The sequence below is a fragment of the Amblyraja radiata genome, chromosome 1 (genome assembly GCF_010909765.2).
Source record: "Amblyraja radiata isolate CabotCenter1 chromosome 1, sAmbRad1.1.pri, whole genome shotgun sequence".
NCBI classification, from domain to species: Eukaryota; Metazoa; Chordata; class Chondrichthyes; order Rajiformes; family Rajidae; genus Amblyraja; species Amblyraja radiata.
The window spans coordinates 76,016,324-76,038,851 of record NC_045956.1 but is presented as its reverse complement, the minus strand read 5'-3'; the positions used below and the strand labels follow the sequence as shown (position 1 = coordinate 76,038,851).

The 22,528-nt window shown below is 41.4% G+C and overlaps 1 protein-coding gene across 3 annotated transcripts in view; it reads right to left on the bottom strand.

The window, feature by feature from the left end:
* The window catches only part of shroom3 (shroom family member 3), a 414,116-nt gene extending 395,754 nt beyond the window's left edge, over positions 1–18,362 (bottom strand). For 2 of the 3 annotated variants that reach the window (XM_033024746.1, XM_033024756.1), the window contains exon 1: positions 17,400–18,362. In XM_033024746.1, the coding sequence (XP_032880637.1) occupies positions 17,400–17,549 (150 nt within the window). In that variant the 5' untranslated portion in view covers positions 17,550–18,362. The remainder of the gene's footprint in view (positions 1–17,399) is intronic. The other variant, XM_033024767.1, reaches the window with a different exon arrangement.
* Between the last annotated feature and the right edge of the window lie 4,166 nt (positions 18,363–22,528).

Below are 22,528 nucleotides of genomic sequence, written 5' to 3'. Positions count from 1 at the left end.
CAAAGAAGTCACATTGTTCAAAATACTTTATATTTGAATGAAAAAGATAAAGAAATAGCAGAATAATTAGGGTTTAAGTTTGAGTCTGAAGTAGGGTTTCGACTCGAAACGTTGCCTATTTCTTTCGCTCCATGGATGCTGCCTCATCCACTGAGTTTCTCCAGCATTTTTGTCTACCTAGGGTTTAAGCAAGTCAGGCAGTTTAAAAATACGACATTTGCTCTGTTTGGAACTTCCCAGTTTACTCATAGGATAGGGCAGACTGAAGAGACAATTAATTAGTCAGAATCAGAATTTTTTTTTAATTTTTTTTTTAGAACAGATGAGGTCAATTAGTTGATTCATCCAAAATAAATAACTCTTTCACATTCTGAGGACAGTCACCGTCACATTCAGAATGGATAATTAAGAATAGTTGAAGAAATTAAAAACATTTTGAAGCAACCTGTAAGTTATAATTACAGACTATACATTTGTGTGGTTAATTGTGGCTTTTATAGTTTATTTAATTTTATTGTCACGTGTACCAAGGTACAGTGAAAAAGCTTTTGCTGCGTGCTAACCAGTCAGCGGAAAGATAAAACATGACTACAATCGGGCCAACCACAGTGTACAGATATATGACTAGACTAAGCATCACACAGGAGGGCTGGTCATCCAATGCAATATTCCACCTCTCCACCAATTCTAATATTAGTGGCCAGTTGGGGGGGGGGGGCTTTCTGGAGCGCTAGTATGGGTGTTGTGGGCTGAAGGGACCGGTTTCCAGAGGGCTATTATGCAAATTGTGCGCCAAATGGATTCTTGGGCTGGCGTCTCAGTCAATCAAGCCTGTTGTGCTGGCAACTCACTCACTCACGGCTGGTGGGCTGGTAGTTGACACGGCTAATCCTTGAAATTCTATTTCAAGCAGGGTATAAGGCAACCAAATTCAAGTGCAGTTTCTTACCACTTCTAGCAGGGTGCAAGGCCACCAAATTCAAGTGGTTTCATACCATTTGAAATAAGGTGCAAAGCCACTAAAGGCAGCGAGTCGTGACCTCTCCCTCCTCCATCTTGCAGAGACTGAACCACACCCACATTTCCGGGTTTTATAACCGCTCCCCCCCCACCGGAAAAAGTGTGGCTTTCATGGAGTGATTGACAGGAGAGAGATTCTCAACATTTAAAAAAAAACTAATACCACTTTTATTTTTCATTCATGGGAAGAATTCTCTGCACCTGCTCAGCGGAGGGGGACTGAGTAAGATGGCCAAAAATCACAGCCGTATGTGGCAGCGTTTTATCTAAAATCAATATACAGTGCAAACAGGAAGTAAGCGCATTTACAGTAATGCCTTTTAACTTCAAGCCAAAGCACCCAAACCACCATTTGCAGTAAGTAGTGCCTTTCAACTTCATGCCACCATTTGCAGTAAGTGGTGTCTTTCAACTTCAAGCCACACCTAAGCCACACCCAAACCATCATTTGCAGTAAGTAGTGCCTTTCAACTTCAAGCCAAAGCAACCAAGCCACCATTTGCAGTAATAGTGCCTTTCAACTTCAAGCCAAAGCAACCAAGCCACCATTTGCAGTAATAGTGCCTTTCAACTTCAAACCAAAGCTCCAAGCCACCATTTGCAGTAATAGTGCCTTTCAACTTCAAACCAAAGCTCCAAGCCACCATTTGCAGTAAGTAGTGCTTTCAACTTCAATCCACCATTTGAGGTAAGTAATGTCTTTCAACTTCAAGCCATTGCACCCAAGCCACCATTTGCAGTAAGTACTGCCTTTCAACTGTAAACCAAAGCACCCAAGCCACCATTTGCAGTAAGTAGTGCCTTTCAACTTCAAGCCACAATTTGCAATAAGTAGTGCCTTTCAACTTCAGGCCAATACACCCACGCCCCCCATTTGCAGTAAGTAGTGCCTTTCAACTTCAAGCCACACCCAAGCCATCATTTGCAGGAAGTAGTGCCTTTCAACTTCAAGTCAAAGCAACCAATCCACCATTTGCAGTAGGTAGTGCCTTTCAACTTCAAGCCACACCCAAGCCACCATTTGCAGTAAGTAGTGCCTTTCAACTTCAAGCCAAAGCAACCAAGCCACCATTTGCAGTAATAGTGCCTTTCAACTTCATGCCACCATTTGCAGTAAGTGGTGTCTTTCAACTTCAAGCCACACCCAAGCCATCACTTGCAGTAAGTGGGCGGGGGGGGGCGGGGGGGGCTTTCTGGAACGCTAGTATGAACCATTTTAGAACCAATAGTCTTTTTTTTGTTGCAAGCTTTAGAACCAATAGACACACTTTTTGCAAGCTTTAGAACCAATAGAGACACTTTTTGCAAGCTTTAGAACCAATAGAGACACTTTTTGCAAGCTTTAGAACCAATGGACATTTTTTTGCAAGCTTTAGAACCAATGGACATTTTTTGCAAGCTTTAGAACCAATGGACACTTATTTGCAAGCTTTAGAACCAATAGACATTTTTTTGCAAGCTTTAGAACCAATAGACACCTTTTGCAAGCTTTAGAACCAATAGAGACACTTTTTGCAAGCTTTAGAACCAATAGAGACACTTTTTGCAAGCTTTAGAACCAATAGACATTTTTTTGTAAGCTTTAGAACCAATAGACATTTTTTTGCAAGCTTTAGAACCAATAGACACTTTTTTTTGCAAGTTTTAGAACCAATAGACATTTTTTTGCAAGCTTTAGAACCAATAGACACTTTTTTTGCAAGTTTTAGAACCAATAGACATTTTTTGCGAGCTTTAGAACCAATAGAGACACTTTTTGCAAGCTTTAGAACCAATAGACAGACACATTCTGCAAGCATTTTAGAACCACTAAGGGCACTTACATTTGAGTAGACATGTGTTCAGTGTTATTCACAGCTCAGAGAAACGTGACCCTCTGCCTTCCTCCATCTTGAAGAGTGAGTGAGGCACACCACTTCCTGGTTTTATAGTCCCTCCCCCCTGCCACCAGCGGGGGCAGCAGAGAGAATGGGGAATTTTGTAAAAACATTAATATCTCTGTTATTTTTAATCGACTGGAAAAATCCTCGGCACACATGCGGCAGAGGGGGGCTCTGAGCAAGGTGGCCAAAAATGACGGCCGTAGGTGACGCCGTTCTCTCGGAAATCGCAGCACAGATGACCAAAACCGGTCAAGAACAGACTTTTAGTAATATAGATAAAGGGAATAACATGAATAACGTTTAGTGCAAGAACATGAATAACATTTAGTACAAGGCGGCATAATAAGGTGAATAATTATAAGGTGAATAATTACTGGACAAGTAGCTGACAGCAAGAACTTGATCTTAATCCAAGCCTCATCTTCAATTTAGCCACATGAAACATAAATAGGAAGATAGTTATTTGCTCTTTCAACACTTTCACATTTGTCTCAGAAATAGAATATGGTGGTTATGCTCCTAAACTTGGACTGGCTTAAAGACCCCTGTGCTAAAATACGTGACACATTATCCAAAGATCAGGCAACAAGGAGAATTCATTTCATGCAACTCTGCAGCATAGACATTTCTTGTACAAATGTAAAGCTACTGTCAGCCACATCCTGACAGCCATCCTCTCCGTAGATGCAGAGGCTATTACCAACCTTCACCTCCAACAGTAAAGATTCACGGTGGGGTGGGAGATTGCAACCTTCACGTGGTCCGCCCGGTTTCAACGAATGCAATCAACCTGGCATGCACAATCGAATAAAATCAAATAGAACAAGTTGTCCTACAACTTTAGGATGTGCACGCCATACGCAAGAAGAAGAAATAAATTATGGACTACTCTCCATATTTTCCAGCCATCTCTTTGAAATCCTCCACTGAGAGCTGACTTTGGTTGTTAGATATTTTTTACGGATATTTAAAGTTTAAGACTTCAGACCAGTTACAAAACACATGGTCTACTTGACAGCACCGATCCCTGACCAGAACACTTCAGAGACCCGACCAACTGCAGCAGCCACCTCAAAGCTCTAACAAGGTACCATCAATATTGTCTTGACCAAATGTGAGCAGGAGAAGTAAACAAACATTTTCTCCTCCCAGGTCAACATTCCCAATGTTGAGATGCAAACAAATAATCAGTTGGCTCCAGGGGTAGGATACATTTGCATGCCAGGCAGATTCCTGCAAAAGACATTCTATTCCTGGTTTTGTCATAGGAAGAGATCACCATGAGGACAGAGGAAAAGATAATGTCCTCTGCTTGAAACAATGCAACATTGCTGCCGATTCCTGGGAATCTCTGGCTCAAAACCAGTGAGAAGAAGGATTCAGGATGGGATTGAGAACCTCCAGACTGTTCATCAGAAACATTCAGAGGGAGCACACCCAGTGTACAATCTAGCCATCTGCCCACCCCATTTGTGGACGTGTGTTTGGGCCCCACACCGGTCTGTAGAACACCTAAAACTGCTGCATTAACATGTCATCCTTACCCAAGGAGGTGCAGACGAAAAGGTCCATGAGCCACAGATGTATTTGGCAAAAACAGGTTTTCAAGGCTTTATAATTATAGAGTCACTAGGCCTCAACAATACCCACATGCTGTATTCTAAATACATTTATACGTTAAAGATGATCCAAACAGAGAGTGGCAGCTGCCAGCAACTCTCACAGCAACATAGAAACTATCAAGTGAATGGTTTGGAATGCTGTAACTACATCTCTGGGGCCCCACACAGTAGTGGGGAAGTCACTGTGGAATATTTGAAATCATTAACAGCAAGATCGTTAAATTATTTGGCGTTGAGAGCAAAGCAGAATTATTAACTACAATCTCAAAAGTATCGTTCAGTTACAGCTAACACTAAACTAAACGTTTACACTAAAATTAGACTGATCACTAAACTAAAGTGTTGACATTAGAAGAGGAAGGTCGAGGAACCACATACCTGTCTTCATCGACATGTCGGTGGTGGAGAGTCAACAGCATCGTTCCATGGCTTAGGTACCTCTGAAGATCTGTCCTGGACCCAGCACATTGATGCAATTACAAAAAAAAAACCATCAACACCTCTACTTTCTTAGAAGATTGTGGAGATTCGGTATGTCGACAAATACTCTGCAGGTGTATGGTAGAGCGCAAATTGACTGGTTGCATCGCGGCCTGCTTCGGGAACTTGATCACCCAGGAACAAGGGAGATTACAAAAAGTGGTGCCCAGTCCATGGGTATTGACCTCCCCAACATCAAAGGGATCTGCAGGTGATGCTGCCTCGAAAGGCAGCCAGTATCATCAGCGACCCACACAGCCTGCCCATGCACTCATTTCATTCCCGCCATCGGGGAAAAAGGTATAGGAGGCTGAAAACTGTAACATCCAGGTTCAGAAACAGCTTCTTCCCAACAACCATCAGGCTATTGAACGCTACAAACTCTAACTAAACTCTGAAGTACAAGCTGCCTTGGTTGCACTCGGGGCTGTGTTTTTTTGCAATGTGTTTTTTTTACTACTGAACTTTTTTTCATTTATCATGGTGCCTACTGCGTATTATGTTTACACATCTGATTTGCTGCAGCAAGTAAAAAATTCATTGTTTAATTTTGGGACACATGACAATAAAACACACTTGACCAACTGAATATGCGGCAACACTTTCAGTATTGCAATAAAGCTGGTGAGGGGTGGGCAGGTGGTTGAAGAGGGAAGGGGGATACCTCTGGAAGTGTTAGCTTAAACTCGGAATCTCAAGCTCCTGTGATCTTGAAAAAGAGAGTTCACCAATACGATGAGAGGGGATATTATTAACACCACAAGGCACAAGAGCAGGAATTGCATATCTTCCCACATCTAAAGAAGTAACAACTATCTTAAACTCCAGTTTTTCCAATAAGGAATGCTGGTACTTTGTTTGGCAACATTGCGTAGTGGTACATTTTACACAGAATATATTTTTCTTGACCAAACCTTCTCTATTCCTTTGCGATGTGGAACAATTCAGAAGTGCTACAAAGATAATGAAAAGTAACAGAGTTGGATGCTGGACTGACATTACTAAAGATGTTTTACAAATATTTATATAGTGGAAAGTAAATAAAGATCTTTATTTATTATTATTTTTTGAGGATCTAGATCTCTTATGTCTTATGGTTTTTGTGTGTGCTTCGATAATTTTCCATCCAATGTGATCTCTAATGACTAGGAAGGAACTGCAGATGCTGGTTTAAACTGAAGATAGAAAGAGAAAGCTAGAGTAACTCAGCGGGACAGGCAGCATTTCTGGAGAGAAGGAATGGCTGACGTTTTAGGGTCAAGACCCTTCTTCAATTTGACAGCACGAGTCTAAGGAAAGTCCTATTTCATGAAAACTTGAAACAATCCTAGTGACACGAGATACTACAACTAGCATTGATGGAAACACCAATGAATTTATGGTGTAATCTGGGTGTTGGCAGAGGGTTGAAAGCATTGTGAATCACTCACATTATTTCTATTTTTGTACATACAAAAGAGAACTCTAATTTGTGGCCCATGTTTGACAGTGTTTATAACAGCAAAACCAGAAGGCATTACCGAAAGAAACAGTATTTTTGAGATTTCTACACATACACTGCTCTCATCCATAATCTTACAGTTGCTGCCAGTGAGTCACCTTTTCTCCACAGGTTATCCACAATTATGGGGAAAATCACTCAAGTATGAATGATATTTACAATTTGTTTTATTGCAAAATACCCTGAAAATGTGCATTGCTGCATGAAACTTGAGTTTGTGAAATGCTGTCTGTCACATGTATTTTTTAACAATCTATTTGTTTGTTTTAAATCTAATTTGTATCATAATCCTCTCAAATGTTTATTTCAAAATGTAATGGATTTGTCTTTTGTTTGTAGTTTAGTTTCTCCCACAACAATTCCATTCTTTACTTGCCCCTCTGTAAGATGTATAAAACATTATTTATGCAATTTCTTCCTGGTTTGTTGTGTGGGAATGATTGGATGCTTTGCCAACACAGAACTGAAAAATAATGATTTTTTCTAGAGTATGTAATTGCATCAGGTTACGTTGCACATCAAAATTGTGGATACAATGTCTTCAGGTAAGGGCGGCACAGCAGTAGAGTTGCTGCCCGGAGACCAGGGTTCCATTCTGACTACGGGTGCTGCCTGTACGGAGTTTGTACATTCTCCCCGTGGGTTTTCTCAAAGAAACTCGGTTTCCTCGGACACTCCAAAGACGTGCAGGTTTGTAGGTTAATTGGCTTGGTGCAAGTGTAAATTGTCCCTAGTGTTTGTGTAGGATGTGTTAATGTGCAGGGATCCCTGATCAGTGCGGACTCGGCGGGCGAAGGGCCTGTTTCCACGCTGTATCTCTAAACTAAACTAATGCCATTTAGGTGCATGCTCTCATTACTCAAGAATCACTTAAGATGAGAGTTCCCAATATGAACCACAGAGCAATTAACACAACTGTAATTCATAGTATGCAGTTTGCTCCTTAAAAAGTGTACAGCAAGTGGCCTCAACTCTCCTGGCTCACAAATGGCGCAAGAGGCTGGGCAAGTCCTCCTCCCCACATCCCCCAAGGAAAGTTAAACCCTTGAACTAAAGCCTGCCAACAAAATGAGGTCAGTAAAGGGATCTTTGTGTTATTGAGGTCACTGGATCATTATGGGCACCTTCCCTTAACATGAGCAAATAGAGACAACGCTTTATCATTTACTGCAAATTCTGAGCTAACAATTTGTCTATACTTTGCATTAATTAATGTTCAATATATCCAGCAATAAAAACGTCCCTAAGTTCACATATGTATTATTTTGCAAATTGCCATATTCAATCGGAGATAAGAAGTAGGCTAAATACAAGTGTCCACAGCAAGCAATAATCCTGCAGTCCAAAATATATAGCTATTTGTTCCTTATTTTTAAATTAGGGCATTTAATAAGCCATCAACTATTTTTAAAACTTGAGGAATTTCTTAGCTTGTATTTTGTAGCAGTGAGAAACCCACCGTGGGGGATTGTCTGCTAATGGAGGAACAGCTGTGAACAATTTATCTTAGTGCTTTTCATTCACTTGCTGGTCCCTTACAGCGAGTTAAATATGAACCTGGAATACATCAAGTTATAAAAAGAATGTGGTCTGCACCCAAAAAACAAGTCTACTGCATGTAACAAATGCAAATACTGAAATAACCATAATTTGCTCACCAGCATAGTGAAGAATTACAAATAAATACCTTAAAGGTTGATCAACTCATTCAAAAGTTTCATTCTGGTTTTCCAGTGAAGACCGTTCAAAATCATCTATTAAATGAAGCCGGATATACGTGCAAGAGGAAAGATACGCTGATAAGTTAAAAAAAAGATTTCTTCTAGGTGAAGAATAAATTTGCATCTAATATTACGTATTAACTTAAATCGCCCCACGCCAGCTAACATGTAATATGATTAGATGCAAGTTTAGAAAAACCTCTTACATCTATAAAGTGGAGGAGTCCAGTTGGGGCACAAACCCTCACCACATTTAAATACCACCTGAATGAGCACCTGATGCAATGTACAACATTGCAGACCGAGAGCGGTGAAGTGGCACGAGTCCAACCAGGTTTGTATCAGCTGGCATGAATACAATGGGCCGAATAGCCTCCTTCAGAACTCAAACGTCTGTGATCCAATTACCTCAGTGACTGTGGAATTAGAATTTGTTATAAAATACACCACATGCTAGTTTTTTTTAAACTACATGTAGTCCAATGATCAAAAGCATTTATGAATTTACAAACAAAATTACACAGAATAGATAAAGACTGACCGTACACTTTATCCACACCCCTCACGATCTTGACTCAATAAGGTCATCCTTCAGCCTCCTACAATCAAAATAAAAAAGTCCCAGCATATACTGCTCCCTATACCCGCGAGTCCAGTAAGAGATCCTGGTGAATCTCTTCCTTACCCTCTCTAACTTAATGATATCTTTCCTATAGCTGGGTGACCTTAGCTGCACACAGTACTTCAAGTGTGGTCTCACCAATGACTTGTACAGTTGCATCATGATATGCCAACCTTTATACTCACTTCCCAATGAAGGCAAACGTGTCAAACACCTTCTTCACCACTGTGTCCGCCTGACCCACCACTTTGTGAGAATCATGTACCTGTGCCCCTTGTGTTGTAACAGTGTATTGCACGACACAAAAAAAAGACTCAAACCACACAACTCAGTCAATGACCAGGATTACACAACTCAGTCCCACAATATTACCTCGCCTTAAACTTTTCCATGATCCACACTCATTACTAAACCTTCACTTTGCAAACATCCATCTTGATTAAATTCAAAGCACTAGCCAACATTTGCTAATTGTTTGAAACTATCACACACATTATGTCATCACCAGCCCTAATGACTCCAATACTTGAATTTCAAAATAATTATCTCCAATTACAATTAACTTCATCATCTTGATCCACCAGCTCTTGAGCAAAAAACAAACTACTGGACAAGCAGCATCTGTGAAAGAAACAGGCAGATGGTATTTTAGATCGGGTTTCTTCCTCAGACTTGCATCTCTTGTGTCTCCTACTCCAGTTTCCAGCCTATGTATTCTCCATTCCTCGAATAACATTGAAATATTTTGCTGAAGAGATCCTAACAGTTGTTATCAAATTCCTAAGCTTCAGAATACCCTTGCTTTCTGCAAAATAAATCTAAAAAAGCCATACTTTTGGTTCATTCCCTTGTTTCTTTAAATGATAATTTAATCTTTCTGAGATGAATATCCCTGCAATGCTTTATTATGCAGAATGCATCGTACTGAGCAAGGTGGTCCCAGGTCGCAGTAGCAATTTGCACCTAAACCGTGCTCTTAGCACAAAATAACATCCCAAATATAGTACCGTAGCATAATTTGATAAATCACGTGACAAATGAGAATCACGTGACAAATGAGCCTGGTGACTTGAAGCTTGAAAAAAAAAAATGCTGAAACAAAAACCTGATTTGACAAAATGTGCCCTGCTGGTTATTTCTTGGTTAAAACCGTGACTATTTTCCCAATCAGCAAATCATATTTGCAAACCCTTTGCACCGGTGAAAAATTCACAGGAATACTCATTACAGTAAAATTAACAACGTGGATTTAGTTTTCAACATCAATATTTTCTGCACTTGTCCCATGAAATAACATTTTCACCTTTACACAATACCACCAGAAAATTCAGCTATTAGAGATTATTTTAAAAAGATGTTATGCAACAAAATGTGACAGCAATTATATACCAGGAAGGCTCACCCACCCGACCTCCGTCCCTTTGCTTATTTTTTCCTGCAAATTTACTTATTATTGTGACTCAGTGGTGACAATTGACCTTGAAGACTGACTGCCAAGGTCATCTTGTGAGGTCCAGCTGGCCATGTGTGATATTTAGGCCTCAACAGGGAATCCTGAGGCCCAATGCCCGGAAACCCTCCAATGGCCTATTGACAAATCTTTTTTTTTTTTTTTTTTAAATGTCCAAGTCATCTGAAGCATTTAAAAACTCAGGCGTATTTAACTTGACAAATAAAATATTAAATACATCCAAATATGAATTGAACTAATAGAAATAAATGAAAATAACAAGCCACCTACCTTTTTATACGAGAGATACCAAATGGTGCTGCTACTTATGGCCCAGCTGGCATAAAGCCGAGGGATTGTAGACACGATACACCCAATTTGAGTTTAGTTTATTATCACATGCAGAGGTACAGTGGAAAGCTTTTGTTACATGCTAACCAGTCAGCGGTAGGGCAATACATTATTACAATCAAGTCATCCATATTGTACAGATGCATGATGAAGGGCATAATGTTTAGTGTAAGATATAGTCCAGTAAAGCTCAATCAATGATAGTCAGAGCGTCTCGAATGAAGTAGATCATAACTCAGGGTTGCTTTCTAGTTGTAGGTAGAATGGGTCAGTTACCCGATAACAGCTGGGAAGAAACTGTCCCTGGATCTGGAGGTGTGCATTTTCACACTTCTATACCTCGTACCTGCTAGGAGAGGGGAGAAGAGGGAGTGGCCAGGGTGTGATGTTCTTGATTACGTTGGTGGCCTAGTGTAACAATCAACTAGAGATAAGTCCACGGAACAATCAAACAGTCAACCGTCCCTCTAACTTCCATGTTTCAATGAACAAGTTTAGAGATCAAAGGCAAGCAGACTTCCAGGAAGGATGGCATCAGTGATTCCCCATGGATGTATGTTCCAGCCCAGTGTCAAGCTTCAAACTTGCATTAGGGGGGATGCAGTACAGGTTCACAAGCAAGTCACAGGGGTGGGAATGGTTATACAACAAGGATAAACTGGGAGGATTAAATAAAGGGGCAATTTGAGGGAGTTAATAAGAGACACAAATTTCTGCTGATAGGGGCGCCTTCAACAAAATGAAATACTTAAAACCACAGAGGGGAAAAATACATTTTTTCCCACACTTAAGAATGAACGTGACATGGAATTCATGCAAAAGTGGAGTAAATCATTTCAATATACAGTCAATAGAAATTTGCAAACCAAGGGCACAAATGAATATAGATCAAAGGCAATTGGTAGGTTTTAAGCTGCAGGTCTGATCTTACTGAATTCCGGAACAGATCAAGGCATTGAATGGCATTGAATGGTTTTCTCCTCATCTTGTTGCCATGACAACAAATTCAGAAGATCACCTATGAAGCGGCAGTGTTAACCTTCCCATGGAAGATGAGCAGTCTTATTCCAGCTCCTCAAGTGCATATTAAAGATCAGAACTGACGTCAATACAATCTTTCAGCGAGCTATTGGAGAATGTTCTAAAAGAATGGAAGTGTTACAGTGTAACAATGTAGATATACGCCTGAAATTGAAAAGCAAAATAACATGTAATCTGCATTTCTGATTCGTTATTTATATTTCATCCACAAACCCACCTGATAACACAAGCAACTTAAAATACCAAATCTTGGAAATCCCACTAAGAATCCCCTTAGAACACTAATCCACATCTTCAAAATGTATCTGACTTGTGATGGCAGCATTTTTGTGTTATTTTTTAATCAATTTAATGTTATATCTGGCTTAAAATATAATGCCAATACGTCTGAGCTCAATTCCTTTGGCAAAATAGTTTGTTCATGAACATTTCCCTCATCCTTCCTTAGGATGAAGTAACATCTTCATGAAACAAGAAATGAGTCAGTAAATATTTCAATACTTTATATTGATAAAGTCAATTTCACAGAAATATTCCAATATAAGCAAGCAAGTTGCTAATCACACTTGAATTTCATTATAATCAAATTATATACGAAGGAATTTATGCCTAAATAATTTATACATATACACATGTATAAATGTATGCATTCAACATAATATACAAGGAGTCACAAGTGAATTCACTCTCTCCACACCCAGGACTAATAGTTTTTCATTATGAAATGGTTTCAATGCAACTCAGAGCATCAATGTGAACAACAATAACTGTGATTTGGAGACCAAACAATCCAGTTGATTTGAAGGTTCATTCCAATCTTCAGTTTGATTATTATGAGTCCCAAGTGTCGAAAGAGCCTAACTGAGAACGCCTGCACAAAATGGTCAAATTTCATCGTTTAAAAAAAAAGTAAAAGTTCAAATTATATGACTTACATCTGCTTTGTACTTTATCCCAATACTTTAAAATGTTTAATGCATGGGTACATACCTGGAAAAATACATTTCACTATCTGTGTGATGTGAACACATTTTAAAAAAAATGCAAACCCATAAATAAGCTTCTCACATTCATTATTAATAAAAAATCTACATCACAAGTCTCTTAACCTTACACACAGTCATTTTCCCAAGGTAGGGGAATCAAGAACTAGAAGGCATAAGTTTAATGAGAGGGGAGAAACATTTCACACGGTGGGAGTGGGAGGAGTACCATGGACAAGCTATCAGAGGAAGTAGTTGAAGCAGATATATATTAATAATTAAAAATATTTGGGAAAGTACATGCGTAGGACGGTTTAGAGGGATGTGGGCCAGAGATGGTCGAGCTTCGATGGGACACTCTGGTCAGCATGGACAAATTGGGCCAAGGGGCTTGTTTCCATGCTGTACAACTCTAAGAGTCACCATTACTTGAAGCTTTAAACAACATCTCCTCTTATTTCCAGTACTGAATATCTTCCAATTAAATAGTTTGCTTTGAAAACATTTTTCATACAAGCTCTTAAAGTAAAATTGGCTGTGAGGATGTCTGGAATAGTTGTTTAAAAATATTCCCCTTTTATAGTTTAAACAAAGTAGGCTGGCTATGCTACACATGCTTTCTTGGCATTTCTTTGCCCATTCTGGACCGCAGCCAGGATTCCAGCTGCATTCCGTATGTTCACTTCCCAGCTTCCATGAGACTGCTTCTTAAACATGGACCTTCATATCATTCTGGATGGAAGCCTCATGCACTCTCTTTTATTCTCCTTTTACAAAACGTTTCTCACTGGGCAAATAAAAAGTGCGTTCTCTGGCATGAATGACCGACTTCAGACAACTTTCACGAATTGTAAATTTGTATGTTATTATGAAAGAGACTGCCTTAGGTTCAGACTTTTACAAGTTCACTAAAGGGAGACAGACTCTTTTTGGCTCCACGTTGTTCATTCCCGAGCATTTTAATTCTAATCTTTGAGTGGAAAATACACCATGTTGCTTGACACAAATGTGACCCACTGTACCCTCAAAAGCAAGGAAGAGAAGGAGAGACTTGCAATTATATTGTGCATTTCATGTCCCTTTCAGATCATGACAAAATGCTTCAGATGCATTGAAGTAGTTCAGCCACTGTTGTTAAATAACGTCTTTGCCATCTTTCAAACGAAACATAAAACCGAGGATCTATCTGCTTTCCCTCATGAATATCAAAGATCCCATTGCATTATTTTGAAGAGAACTGGAGTGTCTCTCCCCGCTCACCCCCCCCCCCCCCCCCCCCCCCCCCCAACCTCCACTCTCTGGCCAACATTCATCCCACAATCAACGTCACAAACAGATTATCTGTTCATTGTTGCCTGGCTGCAAACAAACAGGATTTCATGCTTCCTTCACTACAATAGTGGCCATACTTCAACAATACTGGCCTTAAAACTCTTTGGCACATTTTGAGATCAGAAAAGCTCTAGCATAAATATAGATGCTGGAATAAGAAGAAAATAATAAATTGCTTGAAGAACTCAGTAGGTCAAGCAGCATCTGTGGAGCCAAATGGTGGTCAATGTTTCAGTTTAGACACCTGCATCAGTGTCTTTAAACGTCCACCATGCCTCTGCCTCCACATCTCTCTCTTGAACCATTGAGTTCTTGCAACAGTTTGTTTTTGGCTTCTTTCATTGTCGACCACCTTACACTGCTGGAAATGGACAGCAAACAATGATCTTATTATCACAGCAGGAATGCAGGACAAAATAATTTTTGATGGTCGTAGAATTTTCTATCAGTGATAACTAAATGCAAAAAAATGAAAACCTTTCAATGGTTTTATCTGTGAAGCCAACTGCAAGTCCCTGACAAATAAATGTAACACACCCAGAAGCAGTGGGAGGCACAGTGGCCCAGCTGCCTTACAGCACCAGAGACTTGGGTTTGATCTTGACTACAGGTGCTGTCGGTTCAGAGTTTGTACATTCTCCATGAGTTTTCTGTAAGTGCTCTGGTTTCCTCCCACACTCCAAAGACATGCAGGTTTGTAGGTTAATTGTCTTCTGTAAATTGTCCCTATTTTGTGTAGGATAGAACTAGTGTACGGGTGATCACTGATTGGCCTGTTTTCACATTGAATCTCAAAATAAAACTGATTTTGAGCTTAAGATTATAATAGATACAAATGTTGGAAAAAAAGTGTATAAAATTTGTATTTGTACAATGAACTGGAAAATAGTGTAGACTGGAGTGAGGGGTTAATAATCATGTTTTTCTAGGAATTATAATTCAACCTCTTAATGTTCTGTAATTCTACCTGGACAGGGTACCCAAAAGTTTATAGATTCTAAAATTACTCTATTCAAAATATAATTGTGAAATTCGAAATTCACAAGGTTCCCTGTACTGAAACACATTTATTGCTCAAAAAATATTTTAATAGCCTCTCTCTTTTGTTCCATTATCTCCCTCTTGGTCAATCCCCTCCACTGTTAGGTCCAGCAACCACTCTCTCCAGGTTTGTCATTGTTTAAAACGTCATTAGTGTATCCGTCAATTCGTGGAAACAAGCAAATGCCTCCAAAGACCAGGGTCCGAACAGTAGAAATCTGAAGACAAGTGATTAGCAGATTTACTCATCGCATTAACTGTGCACAGCAATTTGGAAAGAGAATTAGGGAATTGAATAAACACAGGCTTGCATTTTCCCTATCCAAAGCTACTAGTTTGATCTGTGCTTTGGTCACTTGTTCCCTTTTGGGACTTAGAATTAAATTGTTTAGATCCATGATTGACATAAACATTCACGAGTTTTCTTGCACCATTAGGGCAACATTACAAATCATGTATATCAGGGAAGCAGTGGATCTTATGTTAGGTTAGGTTGGAAGCCGAGCTAAAGTTTTCCAAAACAGCAAATGTTACTTTATAAAAATCAGAGCTTTATAATAACTATTGTATTATTTGTTTCAGTGCATGTCCATAGACATGCCATATATAGCCCATCTCCTAACGCAAGCTACTATGAAAGAGTTAGCTCTCAACACTGATTATCACAGCCTGATAAATAGTTTAAAGATAGCACAATTGCCTTATGCACCAGTGCTTAGTTCATTTTCTAATGAAAAGTAATATGTAGTTCTATATTTAGATAGTGGGTATATTTTAGCCAACACCCAGATATAGTCGAGGCATGGTAATGTCATTCTGCTGTTGCTCATTGATGGGAAAATGAACAAAATGACCTCTATTCCATAAGCACGAAACATACCTCTAACATTCACTTGGGCAAAGACGTGCCCTTTAAATAGGAGCATGATTTATCTAGTTTCTAAACCAATTTACACAGGGTTCTTAAAGACAAAGTTGCCTCACAACACATTGTGGCAGTGAAATTATATATTTTTAATTTCCATGCATAAAACAAAACTAAGAGAAAACTAATTGTGCATCATAATACGATTATTGTCTGTCAGACAATCTCCATTAGAAAACTGCTGCAACTATGCAGCAAAGTATCCTCAGGTGAATAATCGGTTGGCACTGAAGATAGGCACAAAATGCTGAAGTAACTCAGTGAGTCAGGCAGTATCTCTGAAGAAAAGGAATAGGTGACGTTTTAAATCGAGACCCGTCTTCAGACTGAGAATCAGGGGAGAGGGAAATTAGAGATGTGGGTATGAGGAAGAGTCTCAACCTAAAACGTCATCTATTCCTTTCTCTAGAGATGCTGCCTGGCCCGCTGAGTTACTCCAGCATTTTGTGTCTATCTTTGGTGTAAACCAGCATCTGTAGTTCCTTCCTACACACTCTGTTGGCACTATTCTGACAGATGTTGAAGCAGACAGGGATGACAGATAGATTTTTTCCTCTCTACCAAAAACAACTAAAGTCAGGAGAACACAAAGGACTGCAGATGTTAGAAACCGGAACAAGAACAAAAACTGCTGGAGCAACAGCAGCTTGATTTCTGCTTTTAGGATCAGTTAATTTTGCACCTGTTCTACTCGTCCTGACAAAACTCAAAAAGGTGAAGACAAATGGGGGAATCATGAAAGTATTGCAATCTCTTAATCCATCGAGCCAGTAATCAACATACTGAAGAAATAACCTGATCTATTCAGACAACTACTGTTCAACGTCTTTAACGAAGTAGTCAGCAAAATGCTGCAATTCGGTATTGCAGGTATTTTCAACAATGCTGCTGTTTCTGCACTTTTGTCAACCGACCTGTTGGGTGACCCTGAGCGGAGGATCGGGTGCCACAATGTGCTGGTATGCGAGTGCATCCAAGTGATGCAGCTCCCAGTGGCAAGACTCTCTCACACACACACACGGCGTGTTTGCCATTAAAACAGTGGGTTGTTGTGGAAACCGGATCCATTCTACTCATTAATTCATCACAGAGTTCCATCTCCCTTCCTTGCTCTTTATTCCAAAGGAAAGACGTGCTCCGGTAAGGATAACCCCGCCTCCAATCAATCTCATCTCATTCATTTAGCTCCCTTCCCCAACATGAACACGACAGTCAGGTAACACCCGCCAACAGACATGTCAGTGTACTGAAACTAAACCCCACTCAAAGTCGGCGTTTTAACATTTGTTTTCACCAATTCCAATGCTAAATGTTTTTCTAAATGCCACGTTCCTGTGTACGAAATCCTGCAAGTGATTGAAAATAAGCGGGACCAGACCAAAGTGGGATGCACGTTTCTCTTTCCCCAAATGTGCGAATGGCCTTACCTTCGATATGGTGAGCGGCTCCCCATGTTCAAGGCCACCTTTCAGCGTGAATCCCCACGGCGCGCCGCCCCGCAGGATCACTTCCACACTCAAACATCCGCGCCTCCCCTTCTGCTTCTCGGCTCTCGCTCTGTAGATAGCCGAGTGCATCCTTCCCTCCACTCTGCAAACCCAGGTGACAATCCGTCGGCAGAGGCAGGCGTCCCAAAACGCAGCTACTGTTCGCAGCCAAATGTGTCCGCGGGCAAAATTAAATCTCGATCAAATGGGTTTACGGGACCCTTGTTGCAGCCGGCGAGCGGGCGGGCTTCAGTCAAAACCATTCCTCTGACCCCATCAGCTGCACCACGCCGGTACATTCCAGGATGCTCGCAGACATTTCCACAATATCTTCTCTCCCTCTCTTAACTTGGGAAAGTTAATGCACCGAATACTGCTTTGAATTATATATTTTTTACACGGCTGGTTTTAACAGCGAAATATGATAGAGAAGAGAACCAGCAACTAACTAACTGCCCCCGGCCGAGCTATATAAACTTTTCACTCTTGACCGCCTCGCCTCCATTCGGTTCACATCGTTATAGCAATGGGGCTTTTGAGGAGGTAAAAGGCGCTTTCCTGACACCGCTCCTGATGTTCTCCAGCTACTGTCAAATAAAATGGAGCAGAGGTATTGCAGTCACCTGCGCCTTGTTTGTCCCCTACACCCAACACCAGATCCCTTCCCCAACAATTGGACTGATTAAAGAGTCGGTGTTGTGGACGGGTGCAGGCTGTGGACAGGGCGCTGCGTGCGAGTTCGCTCTGCGGCTGGGGAGCCGGTGCATCCCTGGACTCGACGCTCGGCTCCGCTCCTTCGCCGCCTGCCTGCCCTCAGCCGCTGCAGCGCCTCCCCCTTCGGCTGTTCCTGAGCTGCAGCTTGCCAACAGCGCCTCTCTCAGCTCTTGCTCTCCTGCTTTCCTCCCTTCTTTCCTGGGCGTCCTTCTGCTCAGCCACAGCGCCCTCTTGCTCTTTCCCACCCAGCGGCCTGGCCGGCTGCAGCAAGCCGCCCACTTCCCCCTCTGCACCGCTGCTGCTCCTGCCGCCGGCCAGGAAGTTTGGACGCGGACCGCCGCATGCGCCCGCCCCTTCTCCCACCTCGGTAAGAACCGCTGGAGACGCTGCCAATCCAAGTCCAACACCTGAGACGAGGTGTGGACCAACCTCACTGAATGAGGTGTCTGCCTGCTTTGTTGAAATATCACAACACTGACCAATTAACAGTGGGAATTGTACACGTTGCAGTTGCACTAAAAAAAGTGCTGGAGGGACCTGCAAAATATAAACACATTGTTCTTAAATATTTTAAGTCTGAAGAAAGGTCCCGACCCGAAAAACGTTGCCTGTTCATTTCCCCCCATACATTCTTTCTGACCTGAGTTACTCCAACACTCGGTGTTTTGCTCAAGATTCCAGCATCTGCATTCTCTTGTGTCTCGTTCTCAAATATTCTATCAGAATGCACAATAATGTCTGCATCCCTGAATTTGATGAACGAGTTTGGCATAGATTCTATATTCCATTAATTTTTAGTTTAGTTTAGAAATGCAGCAAGGAAACAAGCCCTCCGAATGCGCTCCGACCATCCATCGCCAAGTACACTTGTTCTATGACAGCACACTTTCGCATCCCACACGCCAGGGGCAATTAACCTTCAAACCTGCACATCTTTGAAATGTGGGAGGAAACCAGAGAACCCGGAGAAACCCTTTGCGGTCTCAGGGAGAATGTACAAACTCTGCACAGACAGCACCCGTAGACAGGATCAAATCTGGGTCTCTAGCCCTCTGAGGCAGCAGCTCTACCGCTGTGCCACCCTTCTGGCATCAGGTCAAACGTGAGCAAGAAACTTGCTACTGATTGTCATCTACCGTCCCCCCACAGGTGGGAGTCAGTACTCTTCTATTTTGAGCAACACATGTCAAGAGAATTGCGAGCATTTAATTGTCATATTATACCAACAACGGAGAAATGAAATTGTTACTTCCATCAGCATAACAAGCCTGTAGGCACAATACTAGTAGATAACATACAATAAACAAAAATCAACGTTAATAACCCCAATACTAGTACACGGAAGAAGTACTGAGAGTTTCAGGGACACAATGTATATGTTGTGTGGAGGACATCAAAAACTACCACCTAGAGTGACCAAATAGCAATATGAATATCCAATATGGCTGAGTTCTCACAAATCACTCCTCCAAAGGCTTCCCAAAACCTTTCCCTTATCTACAAGACACATATCAGAACTGCGTAGGAATACTTTCCACTTGTCTGAATAATTGCAGCTCCAAGAACACTCAAGAAATTCACATCATCCACAACAAACCAGTACACTTGAATGACAACCCATCCAATAATTTAAACGCTCATTCCATCACTGGTGCAACATGGTTACAGTATGTACCATCAACAGAACTGTACCATCATTGTTCACCAAACTACTTTGAAAACTCTTGCAAAACCCATGAACTGAAGGACAAGGGAAAACATTCTTCTGCAAGCCACACTCTTTCCTGATTGGAAATAAGTCATCATTCCTTCATGATTGCTTGTCCAAAGCCTGGAATGGCCTACCCATCAGCACTGTGCAATGATGTTCACCATAAAAATCTAACAGTGCGAAAGGAGCGCACCTTCACTTCTTGAAGGTCAGTTAGAGATTGGCAATAAGTGGTAACCTTGCCAATGTTGTCCACGTCTGATAAATAAACAAATTTGCATAGGGAATTATTAGAACACATTCAGAGTGTTGATATCAGTTTTGGTCTGTTACAAAATTGATAAAGGAGCATGGAAAAGCTGCATAGAAGATTTATGAAGATGATGCTAGGCTGCCAGTTGTTGGCAAGTGGGACTCTTTTCTCTAGGAAACAGAAAATAAGGTAGTGAACTGGTAGATATTTTTAATATTCCGCAATAAACTTTTAGGATGTGTAAAGAAATTATGTTTACTTTTGGGGAGAACATACTTGTGCACATGGTATAAGATGGTCATTAATACATTCAGCAAGAACAGTTTCTTTCCTGGGTTATCAGACTCTTGAAAGCTTCTCATATACTATGAGATGTATCCCCTATCGTACAATCTATCTCCTTGCGGCACTGAACATTTTTCTTTATCCGTGGAGAAACTCATTTACCAAAACGATGGAATATAAAATGCAAAGAATAGCCGAGGCAATTTTCTATTAAAGGCAATTACAGAGAATTGGATAAAGCTGATGTAGAAAGGAATGGAGTGATGTTTTTGAAAGGATCAATGAGCAACGAGAGGAAATGAGCAACAATCAATCTGCTGGAGGAACTTAGTGGGTTGAGCATCATGCCTGAGAATGGAGAGGAAGAATAGCCAGTACAAAGAGGAGAGGTGTAGTAGAGAAACAGGAGCCAGTGGGTGGTTGGTAGACTGAGGAAAATTTAACATTATATGCAGATAGAGCCCAGGGCCGGATTTAAAGATGAAGATAGGCCCTAAGCTGTTCCGTTTGTGAGGCCCCTCGCAATCCCCCAACCCCACGACTAGAGGAAGATGGTCCACCAGATTGACACCGATTTGCAGCCGAGCGTGGCCAATGAGATAAGGGGCTGGAAAGCTGCGCTTTTTATTTATTTATTTATTGCCAGTGCTAGTGTCGAGTTATTGGCTTAAAACACTATTATTCTGAAATGGAGGGCAAGGAAAATTACTGAAGACTTGTTTTGTTGTGACAGCATATGTAAGAAAGGCCAATGACAATGTCAAAAATATTATACACCTTGCAGGGCTCTCAATTTTTTTTCTCTGTTGTCAGCCGGGCAACATTGGCAGCTTTTTAAGTTGCCAAATGACAGTTTAGGTGGTCATTTAAGATGGCTTACATGACGCGTGCGATAATGTGCTCGGACGAAGTGCGTAATTACCAGTCGGAATTATGTTCAATGAAGCATTCACATATTATTTCTGCTTCAAATAAAGTCACAAACTAAACATATTCACCAATCAAGACATGATATATACCACAATGCCAAGCAGCAAAATTATTATACAGTATCTCAACTCTTTTAAAACATTGCAATGAATGCAATTTCTATTATTTCTTTCCACTTCCAAACAAAAATGTGGTTGGATTATTCAGGGTATGATCAACCTCGGTGAGATCAAGTGCATGCTTGGCGATCGCTTCGCACAACACCTCCACTCAGTTCGCAATAACCAACCTGATCTCCCTGTGGCTCAACACTTCAATTCCCCTTCCCATTCCGAATCCGACCTTTCTGTCCTGGGCCTTCTCCATGGCCAGAGTGAGGCCCACCACATATTGGAGGAGCAGCACCTCATATTTGCTTGGGTGGTTTACACCCCAGCGGTATGAACATTAGCTTCTCTAATTTCAGGTAGTCCTTGCTTTCTCCCTCCTTCCCATCCCATTCCCAGCTCTTCCACAGCCTACTGTCTCCGCCTCTTCCTTTCTTTTTCGAGTTACCCCCCGACATCAATCTGAAGAAGGGTCTCGACCCGAAATGTCGTCTATTCCTTCGCTCCATAGATGCTGCCTTACCCGCTGATTTTCTCCAGCTTTTTTGTCTACCAATGGGATCCCACCACTGGCCACATTTTCCCATCTCCTCCCCTGGGCTTTCCGCAGAGACCGCTCCCTCCGTAGCTCCCTGGTCAAATAGTCTCTTCCCACCCAAACCACCCCCTCACCTGGCACTTTCCTTTGCAACCGCAGGAAATGCTACACTTGTCACTTTACCTCCCCCCTTGACTCCATTCAAGGACCCAAGCAGTCTTTCCAGGTGTGGCAGAGGTTCACCTGTACCTCCTCCAACCTCATCTATTGCATCCACTGCTCTAGGTGTCAGCTGCTCTACATCGGTGAGACCAAGCGTAGACTTGCCGATCGCTTCGCCCAACACCTCTGCTCGGTCCACAATAACCAACCTGATCTCCCGATGGCTCAGCACTTCAACTCCTCCTCCCATTCCGAATCCGACCTTTCTGTCAGGGGCCTCTTCCATGGCCAGAGTGAGGCCCACCGTAAATTGGAGGAGCAGCACCTCATATTTCGCTTGGGCAGTTTACACCCCAGCAGTATGAACAT